The sequence below is a fragment of the Ilyonectria robusta genome, assembly GCF_021365365.1.
Source record: "Ilyonectria robusta strain PMI_751 chromosome Unknown BGZ61scaffold_6, whole genome shotgun sequence".
Classification (NCBI taxonomy): Eukaryota; Fungi; Ascomycota; class Sordariomycetes; order Hypocreales; family Nectriaceae; genus Ilyonectria; species Ilyonectria robusta.
In genome coordinates, this window is record NW_025764440.1 from 254,258 (window position 1) to 275,309 (window position 21,052).

General features: G+C 51.0%; 9 protein-coding genes across 9 annotated transcripts; 5 read left to right on the top strand and 4 right to left on the bottom strand.

The window, feature by feature from the left end:
• Nucleotides 1-21: 21 nt before the first annotated feature.
• On the top strand, nucleotides 22-1,832 carry BGZ61DRAFT_347410 (cytochrome P450; the record flags this gene model as incomplete). Its single annotated transcript, XM_046239971.1, has 4 exons — nucleotides 22-150; nucleotides 209-1,311; nucleotides 1,372-1,515; nucleotides 1,574-1,832. 4 exons carry the CDS (start codon nucleotides 22-24, stop codon nucleotides 1,830-1,832), a joined length of 1,635 nt encoding a protein of 544 aa, XP_046106521.1.
• Nucleotides 1,833-2,320: 488 nt separating this feature from the next.
• BGZ61DRAFT_492186 (AhpD-like protein) lies at nucleotides 2,321-2,752 on the bottom strand (the record flags this gene model as incomplete). The annotated part of the gene is made up of 1 exon (XM_046250522.1): nucleotides 2,321-2,752. One exon carries the CDS (start codon nucleotides 2,750-2,752, stop codon nucleotides 2,321-2,323), a length of 432 nt encoding a protein of 143 aa, XP_046106522.1.
• Nucleotides 2,753-3,141: 389 nt separating this feature from the next.
• BGZ61DRAFT_348160 (uncharacterized protein) lies at nucleotides 3,142-4,171 on the bottom strand (the record flags this gene model as incomplete). Its single annotated transcript, XM_046240037.1, has 4 exons — nucleotides 3,142-3,386; nucleotides 3,448-3,875; nucleotides 3,940-4,012; nucleotides 4,060-4,171. The coding sequence occupies 4 exons, from the start codon at nucleotides 4,169-4,171 to the stop codon at nucleotides 3,142-3,144; spliced, it is 858 nt and encodes a 285-aa protein (XP_046106523.1).
• Nucleotides 4,172-4,552: 381 nt separating this feature from the next.
• BGZ61DRAFT_347100 (uncharacterized protein) lies at nucleotides 4,553-6,805 on the top strand (the record flags this gene model as incomplete). Its single annotated transcript, XM_046239942.1, has 3 exons — nucleotides 4,553-6,331; nucleotides 6,395-6,673; nucleotides 6,788-6,805. 3 exons carry the CDS (start codon nucleotides 4,553-4,555, stop codon nucleotides 6,803-6,805), a joined length of 2,076 nt encoding a protein of 691 aa, XP_046106524.1.
• A 651-nt stretch (nucleotides 6,806-7,456) lies between these two features.
• On the top strand, nucleotides 7,457-8,512 carry BGZ61DRAFT_348060 (NAD binding domain of 6-phosphogluconate dehydrogenase-domain-containing protein; the record flags this gene model as incomplete). Its single annotated transcript, XM_046240029.1, has 3 exons — nucleotides 7,457-7,834; nucleotides 7,888-8,382; nucleotides 8,459-8,512. Coding segments are annotated over 3 exons (927 nt in total), but the record flags the coding sequence as incomplete, so codon positions are not given.
• An 841-nt stretch (nucleotides 8,513-9,353) lies between these two features.
• Nucleotides 9,354-11,062, bottom strand: BGZ61DRAFT_530209 (uncharacterized protein; the record flags this gene model as incomplete). Its single annotated transcript, XM_046253526.1, has 4 exons — nucleotides 9,354-10,144; nucleotides 10,234-10,545; nucleotides 10,603-10,734; nucleotides 10,792-11,062. The coding sequence occupies 4 exons, from the start codon at nucleotides 11,060-11,062 to the stop codon at nucleotides 9,354-9,356; spliced, it is 1,506 nt and encodes a 501-aa protein (XP_046106526.1).
• A 630-nt stretch (nucleotides 11,063-11,692) lies between these two features.
• Nucleotides 11,693-15,425, bottom strand: BGZ61DRAFT_515950 (uncharacterized protein). The gene is made up of 4 exons (XM_046252273.1): nucleotides 12,727-15,425; nucleotides 12,580-12,670; nucleotides 12,333-12,527; nucleotides 11,693-12,273 (listed from the first exon to the last, which is right to left on the bottom strand). Exons 1-4 carry the CDS (start codon nucleotides 15,367-15,369, stop codon nucleotides 11,726-11,728), a joined length of 3,477 nt encoding a protein of 1,158 aa, XP_046106527.1. The 5' UTR covers nucleotides 15,370-15,425; the 3' UTR covers nucleotides 11,693-11,725.
• Nucleotides 15,426-16,131: 706 nt separating this feature from the next.
• Nucleotides 16,132-18,136, top strand: BGZ61DRAFT_447366 (uncharacterized protein). The gene is made up of 4 exons (XM_046245326.1): nucleotides 16,132-16,397; nucleotides 16,595-16,659; nucleotides 16,714-17,146; nucleotides 17,203-18,136. The coding sequence occupies exons 1-4, from the start codon at nucleotides 16,269-16,271 to the stop codon at nucleotides 17,740-17,742; spliced, it is 1,167 nt and encodes a 388-aa protein (XP_046106528.1). The 5' UTR covers nucleotides 16,132-16,268; the 3' UTR covers nucleotides 17,743-18,136.
• Nucleotides 18,137-18,728: 592 nt separating this feature from the next.
• BGZ61DRAFT_346925 (uncharacterized protein) lies at nucleotides 18,729-20,408 on the top strand (the record flags this gene model as incomplete). The annotated part of the gene is made up of 1 exon (XM_046239929.1): nucleotides 18,729-20,408. The coding sequence occupies one exon, from the start codon at nucleotides 18,729-18,731 to the stop codon at nucleotides 20,406-20,408; it is 1,680 nt and encodes a 559-aa protein (XP_046106529.1).
• Between the last annotated feature and the right edge of the window lie 644 nt (nucleotides 20,409-21,052).

Sequence of the window (21,052 nt, forward strand, 5' to 3'; positions counted from 1 at the left end):
CCTGTTTCCACCCCAGCAGAAATGGCCCGCCTGGGCCACCTCGACATCCATCTATTTCGGTACATCGACCGTTGGGCTTTGGGGGTTATTTGTGCTCCAATCCTGGTGCTAGTCAGCCTCTATCTGCTCCTCATTCCAAATCAATTTACTGTGAGGCTCCCGAGCAGACCAAGAAGGTAGCCCGAATTAATTCCTCATACCTTGATAGGACCCCCGAAGAAAAAAGTTGCCACCAGGCCCCCGAGGCTGGCCTTTAGTCGGGAATTTCTACGATCTTGCCGACTCCGAATTGGTGCGCGACAAGGTCAGGGACTGGTACCACAAGTACGGGGACGTATTCTACACCAAGATCGGCGTCACAGACTACATCTGGCTTTCGTCTCCCAAGGCCGTGAAAGACTTGATGGACAAGAAATCTGCGATATACTCGTCACGCCCCCACATGCCTCTAGCCCAGCAGGTCGCAAGCGGACAGTCACGTCAGCTGTTCATGCCGTACGGACCCGATTGGAGAAACCTCCGCAAACACAGCCACGGGCTTCTCAATCAAAATGCCTCGAAGAAGTATCAGCCAGTCCAGAACTTTGAGTCTAAAGTGCTGCTCCAGGATCTTCTTGAACAGCCAGATCAGTTCTACACTATCACACGCCGGTATTCCGCCTCCGTCATCATGCTTGTAGCCTATGGCTATCGGATCCCGTCTTTCGAAGATCCACTCATCACCAAGATATATGGCGTCCTGGAGCATCTCTCAGTCATGATGGCCCCGGGTGCGTTTATCGTCGAAAGCTTTCCTGCATTGGCTGCCTTGCCTCAATGGCTGTTTGGAAACTGGAGATCTTGGGGTGAAAAGGTCTTCGCCCAAGATAGCAAAGTTTACTTGGAGCTTTGGGATACTTTGAAGAAAACGACCGACGACGGAACTGCAAGAGATTGCTTCTGCAAAGACTTTTACCTGAGTGACCCCAAGAAGAACGGCATCGACGATTTGTTAGCGGCCTACACATGCGGTGGCCTGATTGAAGCCGGTTCAGAGACAACTGCCACAACTATCAACAACTGGATCCTCGCCATGACGCTGTTTCCCGAGGAGATGAAGAAGGCGCAGGAAGAAATTGACAACGTGATTGGAAGTGGCCGGCTACCTGAGTGGGAGGATGAGAAAGACCTTCCATTTGTGCGTGCTACCATTAAAGAGACACTGCGATGGCGCCCGGTCAATAAGTTTGGGATGTACCACGCTTCGTCAGAGGATGATTGGTACGGCGAGCACTTTATCCCGAAGGGATCAGTGGTAGTACTCAATTGGTGGTAAGTGACTGTGATGACCATTCTCTTGACAACGATCAGCGATTAATGGTTTAAATCAAGGGCCATTCATCGCGACCCGGATCGGTATCCTGAACCCGACCTGTTCAAGCCATCTCGGTATCTCAACAAGCCGTTGTCGGCTGCAGAATACATCAATATCAATGATCCCAACGAAAGAGATCATTTTACCTATGGTGCAGGACGGTAAGCTATCGCATATAACCAGTTGAATCGGCTTCTCATCACTGACTTTTAAACCAAGGCGCGTCTGCCCGGGAGTTCATTTGGCTGAGAAGTCGTTGTTCATTGTCATCGCCAGGATGCTGTGGGGTTTCAATATCAGCAAGAAAAGAGCTGCAGACGGATCCTTTATTGAGCCAACGACCAAAATGTTTCCAGGGTTCCTCAGCGTGCCTGAGCCTTTTGAGTGCGATATTACCTGTCGCTCCCCAGCGCATGAGACGCTCATGCGTGCCGCGTTCAATGACACACTTTCGGAGGACCTGAACTTTAGATCCTGAGATAGGTACGGTAGCTAGCATCACTGGAACAAGAGCATTGTTTTGGCCAATTCCGAATGAAGCAACCGATTGGCTCTACCTGGATTGCTATGATAGATGAAACGAGACTGTACAGTAGTTATGAACAGTTGCACGAATGATGCACTTACGGTTCAGTGGCAATTTCACGTCATTGTATGGTTGCATATTAGGCAGGGCGTGCCAACGCGCAAGAACAAAAAATCTCAATTTTTTCCCAACCCGGGATACAGGGCTAGGGCCCCTATAGACAGGTATTAAACAGAGCAGTCTAGCTACTATAGCCCGCTATAACACTTAGGGCTCTAACTACTGTAGGCTGCTACAAGAAGCGCAGGTTATAGTGGTCTATAGTGGCTAAAGCTCTATATTTAATTAAATCTTTTTACAACTTAGTTCAGGGTCTTTTTTGAGGTCATCGTAAATACAATCTCTAATATTCCTGCTCGTAAAATCGTGTTAACCTCGATTTACTCTGATTTTAATATGCCTTCACTCTTCATCTCTTCCAGAACCTTGGAGGCGACTCTGAAACCCTCCAAGCCAACAGGCATACCGGCATAGATACTAGCCTGCAACAAAGTCTCCCTGATCTCAACCTCACTTGCGCCGTTACTAACGGCTCCCCTGACGTGTACAGCTAGCTCCTGCGACCGGTGCATAGCGCAAAGCATGGCTATATTCAGGAGACTGCGCTGTTTCCGCTCCAGCCCAGGACGTGACCACACAAATCCCCAGCAGGCTTCAGTCACAAGCTCTTGCATGGGACGGGCGAATGATGAGTCCCCATTTGCCAGAGATTTATCGACGTATTGCTTCCCTGCGACCTCATAGCGAACCTGAAGACCCTTGTCGAAGAGGATTCGGTGAGCCTCGGCGACTTCCTTTTCTGAGGCAGGCATCTTATTGAGTGACTGTTCGATGTGTTTAGGCTTGTGTTTGCGCTGATGTGTAGTGTAGATGACGAGATGGAACCTTTAGATTTGGTGTTGAGGGGACCTTTTTTCACTAGATTGAATACGTAGAAAGAAGACGAGAATCTTTGAAGCCAGAATGTCCACAAAGGGAATACAAGTGGTGTCCATTTCCTCTCCCGCTCATCCTTGTATTCGCAAGTCTTCATCTCATCCCCACATCCGGAGTCCACATCCCGCCCATTCGTGATACCCCACCTGTTTCCCCCACACCGTAGTCCTTACCGGCTAATAACTCCGCGAAGCAATTCAAATGAAGGGACGCACAAACTTGGGGGAACGTCAGGAATGTGGGGTAAATATAATACAATTCCCGACTATGGGATGAGCCTACGTTGACCTTCACGCATGTGCTTGTCAAGCTCGTCCCCCAGCCATATCGGCTGAGTCTCGTTTAATTTGTCCTCGACCTCGGTTATATGTCCGCCGTTGATGAGAAAAGACTTCCCATTCACTTCGGGCTGTAAGACTGGCAACAAGCTCGCTCTGGCCACATCCAGAGGAGAGTTTGCCGGTAACTCCCCCCATATTTTGCGGATATGGTCGGTAACCATGCGCGTGGCTACGGTGCTGTCAATAGTATGCCCTGAGATTATGAGGAAACATGAAGTTGGGTATCTCACTCGTCATCCACGGTGCAATCATGTTGACTGTAATGTTGTCTTTGGGTAACTGAGTCCGGAGCGCGCGCATCAATCCCAACACGGCGGCCTTGCTCGCACAATACGTGTATAACGGCGGTGTGTCAAAGAGACTCGCTACGGAACCAAAGAGAACCAGCTGGGATCTTGTCTCCGGATGCTTTTTGAAGAAGTGAATTGCGCATTTGGTGACATACCAGGTGCCAACTGCGTTGACGTTCAACACCGACAAGTCTGGCGCCTGTAGTTCGCCTGTAGCTGTATCGATATCGTCGTCGAGAGATTCAACCACATTGATGGCTGCATTGGAAACCACTGCATCAATCGGGCCCAGGACGTTGTACGTGTTTTTGAAGAAGCTCAGCACGCTACTCCAGTTGCTTACGTCGCACCTTTGGAAAAACAGATTTCTGAAGGTCGCCGTAGTCAGATGAGTGTATGCAGCTTGGGCTGGGAATAAACATTTCAACCTACTCTCCGGATTCTTGTTCCATCTCCTTTCCTTTCGCCTCGTTGACATCACAGACGGCAACTTTCGCACCATGACCTGGAAGAGATTAGCTGCATCGTGGAAGTAGAATCAGGAACGAGTACGAAGCGCAAGATCGACAATTGCTCGACCGATCCCTGTTGCCCCTCCAGTAACCAGAATCACCTTGCCGCTGAGGGCTCGGAATTCGCCTTCGTTGATAATATAGTTTGACATGATTTTGCTTGGCGATAGCACTGACAAAACTGATATGCACACCGGACGGAGCTCCTTGATTCACGAGTGCCTGAAGTAGATCTCTCGATCTAAATCTATGGAGGTAGCTTTAGACCATATCCCCACCCTGTTTCGCAGTATTAAACACAATCTACTCCACAATGTCCTCCACAAAGGCATCAGTATGCCATCGTCGTGCTTCGATGTTATTCACATCCCCACACCAACCCAAGATCGGCTTGTCCCTCCTTTTGCTCGTGATACGCTACTGACTTCTTTCTATGTAAAGATAGCTCGCTATTCGTAGGGTTTGGGTATTTGTCATTCAATTCCATTCTGCGCTCAACCTGCGACCGCAAAATCACCATCCTTGGTGACACAATGGCTCTCGATTATTTGGAAATAATTCTGCTTTCAATAATCCTCTTGGCGACCACTACATACTTTCGAAAACGGAAAGCCTCGCCTGCAGACACAAAATTCCTCGCAAATGGCCACACAAGTGTCGGCGGTGGCGAAGAAGGCAAGACAAGGAACATCAAAGACACGCTGGACCAGTCTGGTAAGAATTGCATCATATTCTATGGATCACAGACTGGCACTGCCGAGGACTACGCCTCAAAGTTGGCTAAGGAGGGCAAGAGCAGGTTCGGGCTCGAAACGATGATTGCCGATCTGGACGAGTACGACTTCGACACCCTGGATACCATTCCTGAGAACAACATCGTCATGTTCGTTCTCGCCAGTTATGGAGAAGGGGAACCAACCGATAATGCCGTCCGGTTCTACGATTTTATTACTGGGGACGATGTTGCCTTCTCTGAAAGCAAAACCCCGCCGTTACAAAACATTGCGTACGTTGCATTTGGCCTCGGAAACAACACCTACGAGCACTATAATGCCGTGGTTCGCAACGTAGACAAAGCCCTGGAGAGGTTGGGCGCGTCTAGAATCGGCGAAGCAGGCGAGGGCGATGATGGTGCTGGGACGACCGAGGAGGATTTCCTCGCCTGGAAGGAACCTATGTGGTCAGCTCTAACCATGAAGATGGGTCTCACCGAGCGCGAGGTTGTTTTCGAGTCATTGTTCAAAATCAGGGAGCGGACAGAGCTCACGCCTCAGTCTTCCGAGGTTTATCTTGGAGAACTGACTAAATCACAACTGGAAAATACTGCTCAAGGCCCCTTTGATGTGCACAACCCATTCGTTGCTCCAATAGCAGCATCTCGAGAGCTATTTTGTGTCGAAGACCGAAACTGCTTGCATATCGAAGTTGACCTTGACAAATCTGGCCTCACCTACCAGACGGGCGACCACATTGCAATCTGGCCCATGAACCCCAGTGGAGAGGTTGATCGATGTCTCGATATTCTCGGTCTCACGGAAAAGAGGAATACTGTCATTGGTGTTGATTCCTTAGACCCAACCACCAGAGTGTTCTTCCCAACTCCAACGACATACGACACTATCGTCCGCTATCACCTTGGGATTTGCGGCCCTGTCTCTCGTCAATTTGTTTCGAACCTTGCTGTCTTCTCTCCCGACGAGAGAACCAAAGCTGAGATGAAAAAGCTGAGCAGTGATAAAGAATACTTTCACAAGCAGACGGACGGCCACTTTTATACCATCTCGAAATTGCTAGACATGGTTAGCAATGGCGAGAAATGGACCAACATACCTTTCTCTGCATGGATTGAGGGTCTGACGAAACTACAACCTCGGTACTACTCTATCTCATCATCATCTCTGGTCCAGCCCACGGTGGCTTCCATTACCACCGTTGTCGAAAAGAAAGCAATTGATTGCCAAGAGAACACGTTTTATGGGGTTGCCACCAACTATTTACTCTCCCTCAACCAAAGACAGAATTCAACTCCTAGTGCGGAAGCTTTGGGCCCAACATACCAGATAACAGGACCGAGGAATAAATACGAGGGAATTCGTGTGCCTGTCCACATACGTCACTCTAATTTTAAGCTGCCCTCGGATCCGTCAAGCCCAATCATAATGGTAGGCCCTGGAACTGGCGTTGCACCATTCCGTGCTTTCTTGCAGGAAAGGGCCAAGCAAGCCGAAGAAGGTGTGCAAGTTGGCAAGGCGATTTTATTTTTTGGGTGCAGGAGATCAACCGAAGATTTTATCTACCAGCCGGACTTTGAGGTGACACATTTCTGCCTTGACTTTACTCTAAGCACTGGAAACTGACACGCATCACTCCCGTAGTCATACGCAAAACGTCTTGGCGACAGATTTGAGCTTGTCACAGCCTTCTCGCGAGAAAGTCTGGAGAAATTCTATGTCCAGGACCGCCTCAAGGAGCGAGGAGTCAAACTCAACGCTCTCCTCCAGCAGGGAGCCTACTTTTATGTTTGTGGCGATGCTGCAAATATGGCCAAACAAGTCCATGATGTTCTTGTACAGCTCATTGAGGATCACCGCGGTCTATCGAGAGAAGGCGCAGAAGAGATTGTAAAGAACATGAGATCTTCAAGTCAATACCAGGTATGTTCACGTGCTGCGTTGGTGCCGTGTCAATATGTATTGGCATCGTGTATTGATCTAGTTTGATCGTGATACGGATTTAAATGTGATTATGAGGCTGACCATATCTTCAAGGAGGATGTCTGGTCCTGATTATACCCAAAACGCTCTGATGACACGTTTAGAGGACATGGGTGTGGTATCAAAGTAGGAATTGTGGTACGCCAGGCGCAGCTATCATCTAGTTCTGGTCATAGTGTAATTCATATGGATCATGGGGTTCCGCCCATTCTTCGACATTCCAAGTGTACATTGACTCGTACCGATGAATCTACTTGGAGAGGTTATGTTGACAACGAATGTATTTATGATCAGGTGTAATTATTCTCTCCAAGTCGGCACTCGGCACAGCAAAGAGGGAGAGGCCATCAAGAAACCGCCTCTGCGATTTATCAATGTGCATGTAATAACATTGATCTAATCGAGTTTTGCCACTCGTCGGTGCGTTCTTCCCTGAATATGGCGGGGACCTTTTCATGGGGTTGATGTGGGGAGACGTGAGTGTTTGATCAAGCAGTGTGGGGAAGAATTTGATAAACTCCTGCCCAGTTCCGTCCACATGCCGCCCTCTAACTCAACCGTACCACTATCCACGACGAAAATCGGATCTGCGACGAAGATACAGAGCCAAGAAAACACGATGAGCCCCAATATAGCATTTCTAGGTATTTACTTCCTCGCAGCCTATATTCCAAGCCCAACGAGGTCACTCCTCCCAAGATCGATTCCTACTAACATGAACGAGGCCTCGGTGCCATCGGCTACCCGATGGCAGCCAATATCCGAAGGAAAATGCCCAAGAGCGACACCCTTTACGTTTTTGACATTTTCAAACCGGCTTGTGCGAAATTCGTGGACGAGTTTTCCAGCTTTGGGCCTATTGTCATTGTGGGGTCGCCTCGCAAAGCTGCTGAAGGCGCTGGAACGGTTATTTCCATGGTACCTGGACCCAGAGAGGTCGAGAAGGTATATCTTGACGCCAGTGATGGAATTATTGCCGCCTGCAATGCGAGCCATCGACTCTTGATCGAGTGCAGCACTATAGACACGCCAACCGCACGTAAAGTTGCAAAAACAATTCAAGATTCAGGCCGGGGTGTCTATGTTGATGCCCCTGTTTCTGTGAGTTAGTCCCTTTCCCAATCACTCTCAAATTGTACATCTAACATGTTCAGGGCGGGGTTCCAGCAGCCGAAAGAGGGAACCTGTCGTTCATGATTGGGCATCCTGAGCCCAGTGCTGGAGATGTGAATAATCTCAATCTAATTCTTGGCATGATGGGTGATCCAGAAAAGTTCTTCTGGTGCGGTAATGTGGGAGCTGGCCTCGCCGCAAAGATCAGCAACAACTACATCTCCTGTTCAGTGCTGTTACTAGTGGCGGAAGCCATGGCCATCGGGACCAAGTCTGGAATAGATCCAAAGCTGCTTCACCGAATAATCCACAACTCAACCGGCCAGACCTTTATGGGGGATAACGTGTGTCCTGTCCCAGGCGTAGTGCCCCATGCGCCGAGCAGCAATGATTGGAGGCTTGGATTCAAGACCCAAATGTTCATCAAGGATATTTCGTTGGGGATTGAAGCTGCAAAATCGGTCAATATCCATCCAACAATGGCCGAGGCTGCGCTTGGCGTTTTCGAGAAAGCATCTGTCGATCCACGATGTGTTGTAAGTCCGAAGTCCATCTTTCCCTGTCGCGCAAGTGTTTATCTGCTTGCTAACTATTTCTATCCGTGCCTTCCAGGACAGGGATGGCTCATCCGTATATTTGCACATTACCAATGACAAAAGTCCCTAAATAGCTAAAAGTAACTATTCTGCCGCAGTGTGCCTTTCACGTACGGTGACTTATGTGGGCTGTGGAATCCACTCAAGAGCCGCGACGCCCAATGTTTCCTTACCGCACTTGCTGGTGCCGTATCAGGCAGCCGTTCAGAAACACTATGTCCATATTAACACCGAGTACTGTCATCAACAATGATTTCACCTTCCGCTGCGCTTTTGTTCCGTCATGGCTTTGTTTCCGATCACCCATCGTGGTAGCATTGGGTAGGAAATGCTTGGATTGTGGATAAACTGTGTTTTGTTGACCCCGTGTCGGCAACTTGCCCACCTTGAGGGAGCAGACAGAAGTTAGGTTCCGTATCGACTCGATAAATTGGCCCTGTTTTATGGACTAAAGCTAATATACATAAGGCTTAGATTTTCTAAATCATTTATTATCATTAGGTATAAAAAAATCCCGAAGGCAATAAGTGAGGGAAGGATTCAGTGTCAATTTACTGAGTCGATACGGTAGTTTTGGATCACAGTACTTAACCAGAACCCTAGACAGTTCTCCCCAATATGGAAATGTTCCGGCTGGCCAACTCAAAGCTTGCGTGTGGGGCCGATGAGAAATCAGACTTGAGGGTTTCGGAAAACTCGATATCGTGGACTTCGTGCTCTGTTCGCCATTTCCTGCACTATAACATCGTCTGATAATCCAGGGTTGCTTGCTTCTAAAACTTGGCGAATTGGGTGCACGCGTCATTGTTGGCTTTTCATAGTTTCAAGGTGTTTTAGTGCTACTATTGCTCCCCATTTGCTGGGCTACCTAGCTGGACACACAGTACAGTGTCTGACAAGAAATATCATGTTCAATGGTCAGACGCCAGCTTCATCGCTGCTATGAAAGAACGGATAAGTCCATTTCTGGCCGCTTCCTCGTCAACAACGCCCCGAATTTCCTTTAGCCTTTGGCGACTTTTCTCCACTTCTCTCGCCACCTCATCCCACTGAAGTGACTCTGATGTGTTGGCGACCATCTCTTCTTTTTGCGCGATATCTTGAGGAATGACAATTTTGTTGAGTAATGTGTTTTCCTTACGGATTACACCATCGACAATGACAGTCTGGACATCTTGCACCGAGCTGTGGAGCACAATAGCCGCGATAGGGTTGCAATCAGCTGCAGCTAACATGGCCGGGGTCTTGCCGTTGAATACAACAATATCCGCCTTCTTACCCACTGCTAGACTACCAATGTCATCCTCTAGGCCGACGGCTTGGGCTCCAAGTATTGTTCCGAGGTTATAAACCTCTTCTACACTCGGTCCGATGGTACCGTCCCACTTACGATTGCGCAACTGCTCCTCCGATCTTCGGGCGCGTGTAACTTGTAGTGCAATCTCCATTTGTCGCGGAATGGACGAAGAGCAGATGCTACAGGAGTCTGTCCCCAAGGAGCATAGGTTCAGGAACTCCGGTTGTAGACATACAGGGTGTCCATGGCCCATCTGCAATTCAGACAGCGGCGTACTTGATAAATGTGCCCCTGAGGTTTCAATCTGGCTCAACTCGTCGGCTGATATATGATTGGCATGGGATAGTAAGATATCAGGCCCCAGAAGCTTGTTTTCGTGCATTATCGTTACCGGAGACGGAAGGCCTAGTTAAGATATTAGGCCTTGCATTAGAAAGTGCACCAGCATGAATGCGAGTTGCATAATGGGGAACTGGATGGTTGAATGGACTTACCATCCATCATACTCACACGGGTGACGTGAGAGGTGATCAGGTGAGCACCAAGCTTGCGAACCTCGGCGAAGGTGTCTTTTAAGACTTGCGGTCGCACGAACATTACATCCATCGCGAACCCAAGCCGCACTCTGCCCCTTGGACCGAAAGGCTGCATTGCTGCTAGTTCTCGGAAAGTGTCCATCACCCCCTCAGCGAGGGGGTTATTGTCCATCTTTAGCTCGGGGTGCCAAGTCTCGACTCGAGGGTGTGCACAATAGCAGAAGATGCCACGAATGCCAGAAGCAACAGTACCGCGGATGGCCTCTTTGGCTAATGGAGAAGTCAGATAATGTGGTTACATATAAGAAAAGAGGTTGAGAAGCCTACAATGTTCAGGAGAGTAGTTGACGTGCGCGTGGTCGACCACTGTGGTTGTCCCGGCATCAATAGCCTCAAGAGAACTACTCAACACCCCCCAAAACGCATCCTCTGGTGCATAGTGCGAGCTCGCCAGATTTCCTAAACAAGGTGTGTGAGCTAGAAGATATGAGTAAGCGACTCGTGTTTATTTCATACCTGAGTGGTAGTAGTCCAACAGATGGTGGTCTGCGTGAAGACCTTTCTGTTGTGATTGCCATTGATGTCTGTGAGTGTCGATGAAGCCTGGTGAAACGATCGTATCTGTGCAATCTATTACGACGACACCTTCAGCAGGTTGGATATGATCGCCAATCTCGTGAATACGATCGTCATGGATAAGCAAATCTGCATGTCGGCAAACTACCCGCTTGTTTTGGTCATGTACCAACAATCTTCCCCCTTTCAAAAGAAGTTTAGATGATGACATGCTGTGTTCGTATTTCACAATGTGGCCTTCCAAAATGAGCCAAGGGGTTCACACGCAGCTTCTGCCGGACTTCTCAAAGACGCGCTGTGTATTTATGCCGGTATCACCTCTACCAACTGCGGGGACATTGAGTAGCGCCTATGACCCGGGTGGTGTACAAGTGGAGAGTAGGTCCAATTCCCTTTGCGGTAATATTCCGGCCGACTTTTCTTCGTGGTAAGTTGGACAGGTGTATCCACGTTTCCATATGTAGAAACGGGTGCGGAGAGTCGGGGTAACTTAAGGCGTGGAAGTCTGATCTTAATTGGCTGCATTGGGCCAAAGGTTTAAGATCAAGTGAGCGCGATATTTGCGATGTCAATGCCTGAGCTCACGGAGTATTTCCATTTTCGGATTTGCGCCTCCGTTCCCACATAAGTAAACGGCATAGCGATACTCCAGATAGTATGTTCATTTCACGTTGTGTTTTACTTGTGTGTCTTTCCAGTGGGTGGGCTGTCTCTTCTTTCTTCAGATGTTCGGCCGTCACGTTGCTCGGCCACTCAGCTCTGGTGATGGACTGGGTTTTGATGTGCTTGAGTTTCGTCACTGGTCCTTATTTTTGATGGTACAAAGTTGAAGAAGAAATTTCTATACTATAAATAACCCTATCGGTATCTAGCCTCATCGTCGCATGGGGGGGAAGCCATCATTAGCATCGTCATACGTCCTTTCGTACACGTCAACCGGACTCCACAGGGTCTGCGCATGACCTGCGTCACGACAGTTATTGCAGCCGTTAACGGTGACGTGGCATGCGTTGTCGAGGTACGTGCTGCCGCAACCCTTTGCGCCGTTGAGGTTGTAGATATTGAGCATCGAGTCCTTGATCTGCTTGCCCGTCATGCCCTGGGAGAAGGCGTCATCATTGTCACAGGTCCAGATGACGGTGCAGCCGTAGTTGATTCCGAAGAAGTCGATGATATCGGTAGGGATGAGTAAGCTGGCAATGTCCTTGCCTGTGTCGTCGGGCCAGACGGCCGAGGTGTACTGGTGGTACACGACGTCATCTACGTAGCGTGCCGCGGCGTACAGGCAGGTGTCCTTGGAGATGGAGGCGCAGATGGCAGAGCCATCGTGGTTACCGTGATCCTGCTCAGAGTCTGAAGGTGCCGGGGGAGCGTAGGGGTTCGTGGCAGGACCGTTGTTGTTGACGTCGGGGGTGCTGCAGCCTGTTGAGCGTAATGATTAGCGGGCCCATACAAGTTTCCAATGAGCGTTGGGTACGTACATTGATCGAAGATCTTGTTGCTCTCGGAGTCGTAGAGACAGCCGTCCTCCCCGAAGTAGACGTCGCCGTAGTTTGCGGGCCAGCGAGCCTGGAGTTGGCAAGTCGCCAAGGCGTGGAGGTGGTTGTCGACGCTCGAGTCGAAGCCGGAAAGGATCAGAGCGGTGCTGTAAGGCTCATCAGGGTTGGAGGCGACGTCTGCCGCGCGTGTTAGCTGATGGGTTAAGCAGAGAAGGCTTCAATGGCATACTGTACGAGCTCTCGTAGACGCTAGAGATGGAGCCGGCATCAGAGGCACACCGGGGAGAATTGTTGATGAGGATACAGCCGTGGTTGACATGCTGGATTTTCATGTTAGGCTCTTGTGATGGCTCCGTTTCCCAGAGATCTGACTTACGATGTTGGTGCCGTCAGGATTAGCTGTGGGCACATTAATGGGGGTGCACACAGGGTGAAGCGATCCCTCGATCAATGTGCAGACCATGCCGTCGGAGGTGACGGTCCTAATGTTAGGCGTGGTTCGCGTGCTCGTAGACTCGCTTTCGGTAGAACTGGTGATGGTCGAGGATTCCTCGGAGGTGCTCCTTGAGATGACAGCCGTGGAGAAGGTCGTGGCGGTGGAGGAAATGACCAAAGTGGACTCGGTGGAGGTGGCCTCTTCGGTAGTGGAAGCTATGGAATCGCTGGTCGTTTCAGTTGTAGCATTAGACTCTGTAGTAGTGACAACGGTAGACTCCGTCGTCGTCTGCTCCGTCGTCTGCTCCGTCGTGGCGGTGGTCGAGCTGGCCTCTCCAGTGGTTGTAACGGCGGTAGACTCCGAGGTGGTCTGCTCCGTAGTAGACTCTTCAGCAGTCGTCGACTGGCCGTTAGACTCGGTGGTAGTGACAGCGGCCGTGCTAGTCTCTGTAGTCGAGATAGGGCACGAGTCACCGTCACCGTCATCTCTCCCTTCGAGGCCTCGCTTGAAGCCAATCACATCCCCTCCAGCGCCAGCGAGATCTCTGTTGGCCGAGAACGAATAATGACCTGCGTCGGCGTACTTGCTAGCCTTGAAGGCGTCGAAGAGTTCGGTCAGTGTTTTCTTGTTTTCGTCCTCCTCATCCAATGCTGCAATGTCCGTTTCAACCTTGGTCGTCCAGGTCTGCACGAATTCCCACGCTGCCGCGGCGTCACTGTTGAGTCGGTCGTCCATGAAGGTTTGGTACATCTCGGCGAAGCTGAACCCGCCCCCGGAAATGTCAATGGCCTTGTCCGTCACAAACTGGTCGATGCCTTGGAAGGAATTGTACATGCGCTGATTCGTCGTCTCGAAAAGGGCCTTGACGGGGTCGTAGTTGAAAATGTCGACGGCGTTTCCGATAGCCTCGAGGGTCTGGATTGTCTTGAGAGTTGAGCCCGAGAATTCGCTAGTAAAGCCATCTTCCTTCAGCTCTCCAATCTTAAACATGGCACCCTTCATCTGATTGATTTGTTTCTGCATGATGACGAACTCAAGCTGTGTACTTTTTGGGGCGCTACTGGGGGCTTTCTCGACCAGCTGTTGCATGACCGTTTTCGGGGCTTTGCCGCAGGCATACGGGGTCATGAAGATGGTATCAAACTCGTCGCAGGTAAGCTTGGCACCTGTGCTCCGTTTACTAGGGACCAGATCAATCTCGAAGAAGTCGGTGAAGAACTTGAGCTCCCAGACATGATCGACAGTCCAGTATTCGGACATGCCGCCGGCGGCTGCGCCCTTGGCCTTTGCGATGGTGCTGTCGACAATAGTCCAGCCAGGCGTCAAGTCGCCGCCTTCGCAATCTTTGCGGTCGTACCACCTGAGGATCTTGTCTATCCAGTCCTGGTTCTGCTTGGTGGGTTTGTCCTCTGCCTTGATCATCTGTTGAGCAGATGGGTTGGATGGAAAGTTCGGGGGAGCGACGTTCTTGCAGAACCCGAAGAAGGGAGTCCGAGCCCTCTTTTCAATGTGGCCACGCTCGTGTAGCTGAACAGCCGAGTCACGGAACGAGTCAACGGACCGCCGTCTCGTATTGTCTGACGAGTTGTCGTCGTCATCGGAAATCTGGAGGTTCAGCTCGTAAGGAATTGCGCTGCAGAAAACGGCGGATGAAGTCGTAGAAGTCGTCTCGGAGGCTGTAGACGATGCGGCTGAAGACTGCTCGGTGTTGGTAGGATCATCATTATCGTCGCCATCATCATCTTCGTTGCCCAAGTCCTCCAGTCCGTCCAGAGCATCAGCCAAAAGGCCACCAGCAGCAGCGGTACCAAAGGCGGTAGCCAGGTCTGCAAAAACTGCGGGAGCCAGGGTCGTCGTGGTCACCGCCGGTGCAAGGGCGGCGAGTTGTGTCGAGAACCAGCCAAGCAAAGCCGCAAGTCCGATGAGGGCGGCCTCGACTCTGTGGGAGTCGTCGTCGCTGAGGCTATCACGGTCAACCTGCTGTAACTGGTCCTGGATGCGCTGGAGCTCCTCAGACTCCTCCTCGGCACGCTGTTGGAATGCATTGACCTCTTCGGCGGACGGCGTAGGGTTGGCGGCGATGGAGGATGCAGCAGCTGCAAGATCGGTGAAAGAGCTGGCAGCGTTGGTGGCAGCAGTAGGAACGCCGATCAGGGCGCCTGTTCCAGTGAGAAGGGAAGTTTCGGCCGTGGTAGGGGCAGCCGTGGCGGTCGTTTCCGTGGCAGGGACTTCAGTTGTGGAAGCTTCAGTCGTAGCAGAGACACTGATTGTAGAAGCATCAGTAGTGATGGCAGTAGTGGAAGCGTCGGTGGTGATGGAGGCTTCAGTCGTAGTTGTCGTATCAACCACAGGAGTGAGAGCATTAGTGGAGTCGGTGCTTTCAGCACTCGTCACAAAGGTAGAGACATCTGTAGACGCAGCAGGGGTAGTGGTCTCGAATGGAAGCGGGAAGTGAGTGGTCGTAGTGGCTGGCTCGGGAGTTGTGGTGTCAACGTCTCGAGCCGCAAGCCACGCGCGAGGGAAGCGGGCTTGGACGCCGGACAGCAGCAGAGCTGCCGTCACGAACCCTTTGGAGGGCAACATGCTGGCGGATAAAGGAAAGAGAAGTCTAAGAGCGAGAGACTAGAGCGAAAGAGGGGATCTAGCGATGGCGATTGTGCTGGTTGTGAGGCTAAGCCTGGGGTTTATATCATTGAAAGGATCGCGCGTCTGGTTTACCGCGGAGACAGCGGACGAGGATGAAACACAGTTACACAGCCTCCCAGCTCGAAAATCGGCTCGTTCACGAGAGTGGAATCAATTCAACTCTTTGCTGCCAGACTACATAGCAAGGAGGGACCTGGGTGATCGCCCCATGCGAAGTCATCCAAAGTCCCCAAAGGTCAGATCCTTCGCCAGGAACCCCTGCATCCACCAAGATGCTCGTCGAACCAAACGCGAGCCTCTATTTTAGAACTGCTCCTTTTGGCAGCGGCTAAAATGAAATTCGAATCCTGCGCAACGATCTGCATGTTTCGTCAGCATTAGCGAAGGATGCACCAATCTCCACCCTTGGCTAAATTTAAATACCTTGGGCCCCTGCTATTTCGATGCTGACAGCGGGATGGATCTAAGGATTCTCAGCACCCAACTTGAAACGGGCTGTCTCAAGATACTTCTAGATCTGGAAATGGCGCCGGGATGGCCTCGCGAATCATAGTTACGGACCCCAAGTGGCTTCGGCCGCACCATGTCCGCCACTTCGGATAGCTTGACTCCCGGCAATAATACACCGTCAGCCCTACTGAGTACGGGGCAGATAACTCAGCGCCTTGTGGACCTCAACTGGTTATTGGTAAGTCGCCTATTTTCTTCTTTGCGCCCCCAATGATTCCTCATTCCTTCAATCTCCATCTCACACCTCGGCGGCCGCTCCTCTGTTTTTGTTTTTCTTGGGCGGCTACGCTGTCGCCACGAATTAACCGTTCCCTCAGAGCTCCGCCATGTCTCCTCCATTTATCTATTGCGTCGCCTGCGGGTGTCCCTTTGAGATCCCACCTGGCGATGAGTACGCCGACAGCGAAGACGAGACCTGGGCGACACAAGACCCTTCAGAGGATCCTTCAAAACAGGTCAGTCATAGACGCGTGCGCGTGTATTCCCTCACGTATCCTCTTCGTCTAGAAAAATTGGAGCCTCCCCACCGCGAGGATCGGCCGCTGCCGGGCGGACCGGATCCTACTTTGGCCCACACGACGCCGACTCACACATGCCGCTCGGGACTTTAGCTGCTCCCTTTTGTTTGCGAATGCTAATGTGGCAACGGCAGTGGTTGAACGACATTCGGGTTTTCGGCACTGCTGCCCATGTACAACAGCTCTACCCTCGTGATGAGTAATTCTCCCTTGTTAGAAAGTGCTTTTACAACGCTGACATGAGGATCCACAGGATAAACAACGAGTCCAACGTTAAAGGCTTGTTTATCTCCGGCCCCGCGTACTGGAGCTTCACTGAAGGCCGCGACTTTCGCACCAACGATCCGGGCGCAGACTCATTCCGCGTGCTGAGCCTGGACAAGGACACTGGCGATGGCTTGTTCCCTCTCCACGAGCGGTGCTTGAGCATCCTTCGACACGCCATCGCCTGGCGCGCCGAGTTCGGTCGGCAGCCTCCGTCGCCGTCTCCGAGCCTGATGGCCGTCTACAGGTTCTTGTGTTCCCAGCGGAAGCGCAATCTAGCAGAAATGCACAGGATTGCAGATCAGGGAGGCATCAACGGCACAAGTAGCTACGGATCGTACGGCCTCGAGTTTGATCACGACTACTATGGGGCCAGGAGGTTCTGGACTTACCAAGGCTGGGAGGTCTGCGCGGCTAATGAGGTTTGTTATGTGCCATCGTGGGTCTGGCGACGCTGACCAAGCCGACGCTCCTTTAGTGGTTCTGTAACGACCCTGTAAATGTCCCAAGACTGCCTGACTTTATCTCGGCGTTACTTGGCGAGATCTCCTCTGAACAAGCTTCCACCCCAGAAAACAGCCCAGATCCCGCGGATACAGCAGACACCGGCACTGCTCCAACGGGTTCAGGGACTGGGGTTGAAACCCTGCCGCTTGAAATACTTAATCACGTCACCAGCTTCCTTCCAGCCTCGTCCGTCGTTCGCCTGCAACGATGCTCCAAGGCCCTGTCTCGCCGCATTGTCCTTGACAGGCAATTCTGGCGGACGCAACTCCTAAACGGGTGCACAGCTCCTTATTTGTACAGGCTTGGCGGTGGGGACATGGATGCGAATACAGCGCAAATAGCTCAACTTGATGTGTCAGGTTGCTGGGACGGCCTCGCACGGAAGCTGGGGGCTATAGATGAGATTATCGAAGCGGAGGGGCAGGCTTTAACATCTGCGCCCTGGGGATTGCGGAACCGGTGCAGGCTGTGGGCTATTTGTAACCATCTAATAACTTCTTCGCTAGAATGATATTCGACGATATTCGAATTGACCGACCGGGCATGTTGAATTTCGCGGATTCTCTCATCAGATCGAGTGTCAAAGGATCATAAATCAAAATGCACCAAGGGATCGTTTACAATCAACATTTGCCCTTCCTCTACCTTTTATCCGCTTGTTCCTTCGGACCAAGATCGTCCCAGCGGGCCGGTTTTTATCCCCTCCTTCCTCTGTCTCAACGGAATGCACAATTTACGGTTTTGCAACAGAACATTGGACATCAAACATGACGCCTAACTAGGTAGTGACTTGCGCGAGGATCAAGGCAAGACTGGGCTCCTAGGTTACCCTATACTCATCACATGAGTCAATTGTCACCAGGACAGTTACACATTACTGGCCGATACATCACCATCTACTTTAGGGCTCTTTACTTTCAAACTAATTCTTAATAACCAATTTTGCCTGCTATTAGAAATTAAATTAAAAGCCTGCTGTAATTTTTTCATTTTAGAATTAATATTTTCAACTGAAGCCTTTCAGTCCAGCCTTACAGCTTGTTAGTCCCAGGAAGCCAGAATTTCAGTTATATAATTGCCAACAACTGGTATTTCTCAATGTGTAGAATGAGGAAGGGATACAAAAAGACAATATAGTTAGTCGTTAGGAAGGGAAGTTAGAGATTAATACAGTCACTACCTGCCCCCCTGCTAGTTAGCTTTGACCTCGCAGTCTTTGGCTGACACTCTCACTCCCTTATATACCAGTCCCTGTCACTCTGTCGCTGGTGGTGGTGAATAGCGGCAATGTGACAACGTCCATACTGGTGTCCCTAGAGCTGCCCTCGGTCTTTGTCTTCTCATTTGTCAACGGCAGGCTGCGGCTGAATATTGTGGCCTCTCAGGTGTAACATGGCTGCAGGGGGCGTGGCGGTAAGTATGGCCGGCGCCTAATAATAACAATATTCCCAATGCCCATTTTCTACTTTTTCAATTTTGTCAACTGCTTAGCAAAAGATGAAGGCGACCATTATCCTAATTGCCGTCGCTCTGAGCGCCAGCGGCGTCACCGCCGATTGGTGGGCAGACTTCTCCAACAACCTCTTCACAGACCTAACTCCGCTTATCTCCTTGTTCGGTGAGCAGCCGACGAAACAATTACTGGGCGAGAGCCTGACGTATTTCGACTACTTCATCTTCGCCATGGCACCGCTGGGCATTCTCACCGCCGTTGTATCGGCTATCCGCGTTCGCGGAGGCCCATCTTTGCGAGCCTTTATCGGCCGCGCTCAGGAGGGCGCTGGAGGCATCGAAGCCGAGCTCTGCTCGTCGACGAGTCGTGATATCTGCGAGCTCTACGATAGCGGGGGAATACCTCGGGTGTTTGGCACAGCACGACTACTGGAGCTAGTCCACGATCCGGCTGCTCCTACCGACGACTTCATGGATCACGAGGACCGCGACGCTACGGCTGGCTTGTACACTTTTGCCGACTACTTCAACAAGAAACGGGGTCATCAGGAGTGGAAAGAGGTCGAACCCTCTTTTGAGAAGGCGGTGCGTCGTCTGAATACCGCTTTCGGGCGGTGCAATCGGCCTGAAACCAAAAAGCCCAGTGTCTTTGCGCCGGCTCCGAATTTGACACTCACGCTATGGATGAGGCGCCCATCGAACCTCGCCATCTGGATGGCCGCCCTTACCGGGTTCGTGATGCAGGCAGGTGTGGTAGTCGTTGCCGCAGTAGTCACATATCGCCTCCAACTCAAGGTCGACGATAAGCCTCCAAATGATTATGGCTTTCTGACCATGTGCACCGGAACCGCTTTACTATGTACTGGAAACTTTCTTTGCGCGTTCTTAATAGGGGAGATAACAAAGGAGAGGTTGTTCGAAAGAAAGCTCCCCGCTGAGTACGACGACCCTGGGCCGGATGGCCACGCTCCCTCGACCACCAGATTGATTTGGCTTCAGGGTGGCAATCAGGTCATTGGCGACCAGACTTTCGATTGCTTTGCCTACAATGACGCTCAAAACCCAGCTCAGCATTACATAACGTCCTGGAAAGATTCGTCACAGCGAGACGGTGGGGTTGTGGTTTGGCTGGCTATCATTCTCAGCACTATTGGCTTCGTCGCGCAGTTTGTTGGCCTGAGAAAACTTCACCCTCTAGTGTCCGTCGCCCAGCTCGGCGCTATGCTGGTCATGAGCGCTATTAGGTCGCTGCTTCGTACTCAACGCCTTTTAAGGAAGTTCAACCTTCTCAACGGCGTGTCAGACGTCCTGCAAGGACATGAGCTTGACTGGCTCGCTCTCCATCTCGAAATTGACGAGACCAGCAAGTGTCTGGATTCGAAGCATTTCTGGACAAAAAACCGCCTGCTTATGGGGTCCTTCATTCGAGATACCACTGCCCGGGACGAGCTGACCACCAAGAAATCTACCTTCTGGGTGGCCGGTCGGGCAATCGAGCGTGGGAGAATTATTTTCATGGAGGGCAATGAAAAGATTCCAGTTGGCGATCCCGTCCGCATATTGGGGGCCCGCCAGATGTATCAACGGCGTGAAGTTGACTCTTTCTTCAACAAATGTCCGTTGGTAATGTCGTCGTCAACCACTTTAGCCTCCAAGATCCTGGCCTACCGTACGAGGTTGGCCAGGTTAACGAACCCCTCGAGAGTCTTGCACACCCTCATATGAAGCTACCGGCAGGGTTCAAGAACTGGAAATCGGACCACATAATATGCAGAGACGAAGCAGAGGCCTTGGTGTCTGCTCTCAAACAAACAGCTGATATCATCTTGTCTAATAAATCCGCTTTCTGGGATCATCGCTGGGACTACGCGGTGAGATTTACTTGGGCGACTTCATGTCACGTATCTACTGGATATAGGACAGAAAAAGATGCTTTCTATCTGAATCTTCAGAGACGCACCTGGAATCACGCGTGGGATATGGATGTTTCAGTGGTGGAGGCGGTCCTCGGACTCTGGGTGATGGCCTTGGCACTGGATCCCAAGGGTAGGACGTATGGATATGACCTGGCAACCAACTCAATTTCTAAGAAAATAGCGAAGACCTCCAACCAACGAATCATATCGTCGTCACCTGAGCTTGAAGACGCTGGCTTGATACGGCGAGGTATGGGATCCCAGGAGTTGAACGCATTCTGGCTCGGCAACGAACCCATCGGCAAAGTAGACTGGAGCCAGAACCTCAAAATTTCTTTCGAATCTGTACGTGAGGCCAGTACTCGCCATGGCCATTCGTACGACATTTGGATTCCTGAATGGACTAATGGCCAAACAACAAGACTGAAACCAAGGAAGGACCCTGGACCTGCT

What these genes read in the sequence shown, in the direction of transcription:
- BGZ61DRAFT_515950 (XM_046252273.1), bottom strand. Translation starts at nt 15,369, where the DNA reads ATGTTGCCCTCCAAAGGGTTCGTGACGGCAGCTCTGCTGCTGTCCGGC. An exon ending in ATCCTGACGGCACCAACATC is followed by an intron (nt 12,671 to 12,726) that starts GTAAGTCAGATC and finishes ATGAAAATCCAG; the next exon opens with CATGTCAACCACGGCTGTAT. An exon ending in CAACAAGATCTTCGATCAAT is followed by an intron (nt 12,274 to 12,332) that starts GTACGTACCCAA and finishes TACGCTCAACAG; the next exon opens with GCTGCAGCACCCCCGACGTC.
- BGZ61DRAFT_447366 (XM_046245326.1), top strand. Translation starts at nt 16,269, where the DNA reads ATGTCTCCTCCATTTATCTATTGCGTCGCCTGCGGGTGTCCCTTTGAG. An exon ending in CAGAGGATCCTTCAAAACAG is followed by an intron (nt 16,398 to 16,594) that starts GTCAGTCATAGA and finishes TGGCAACGGCAG; the next exon opens with TGGTTGAACGACATTCGGGT. An exon ending in AGGTCTGCGCGGCTAATGAG is followed by an intron (nt 17,147 to 17,202) that starts GTTTGTTATGTG and finishes ACGCTCCTTTAG; the next exon opens with TGGTTCTGTAACGACCCTGT.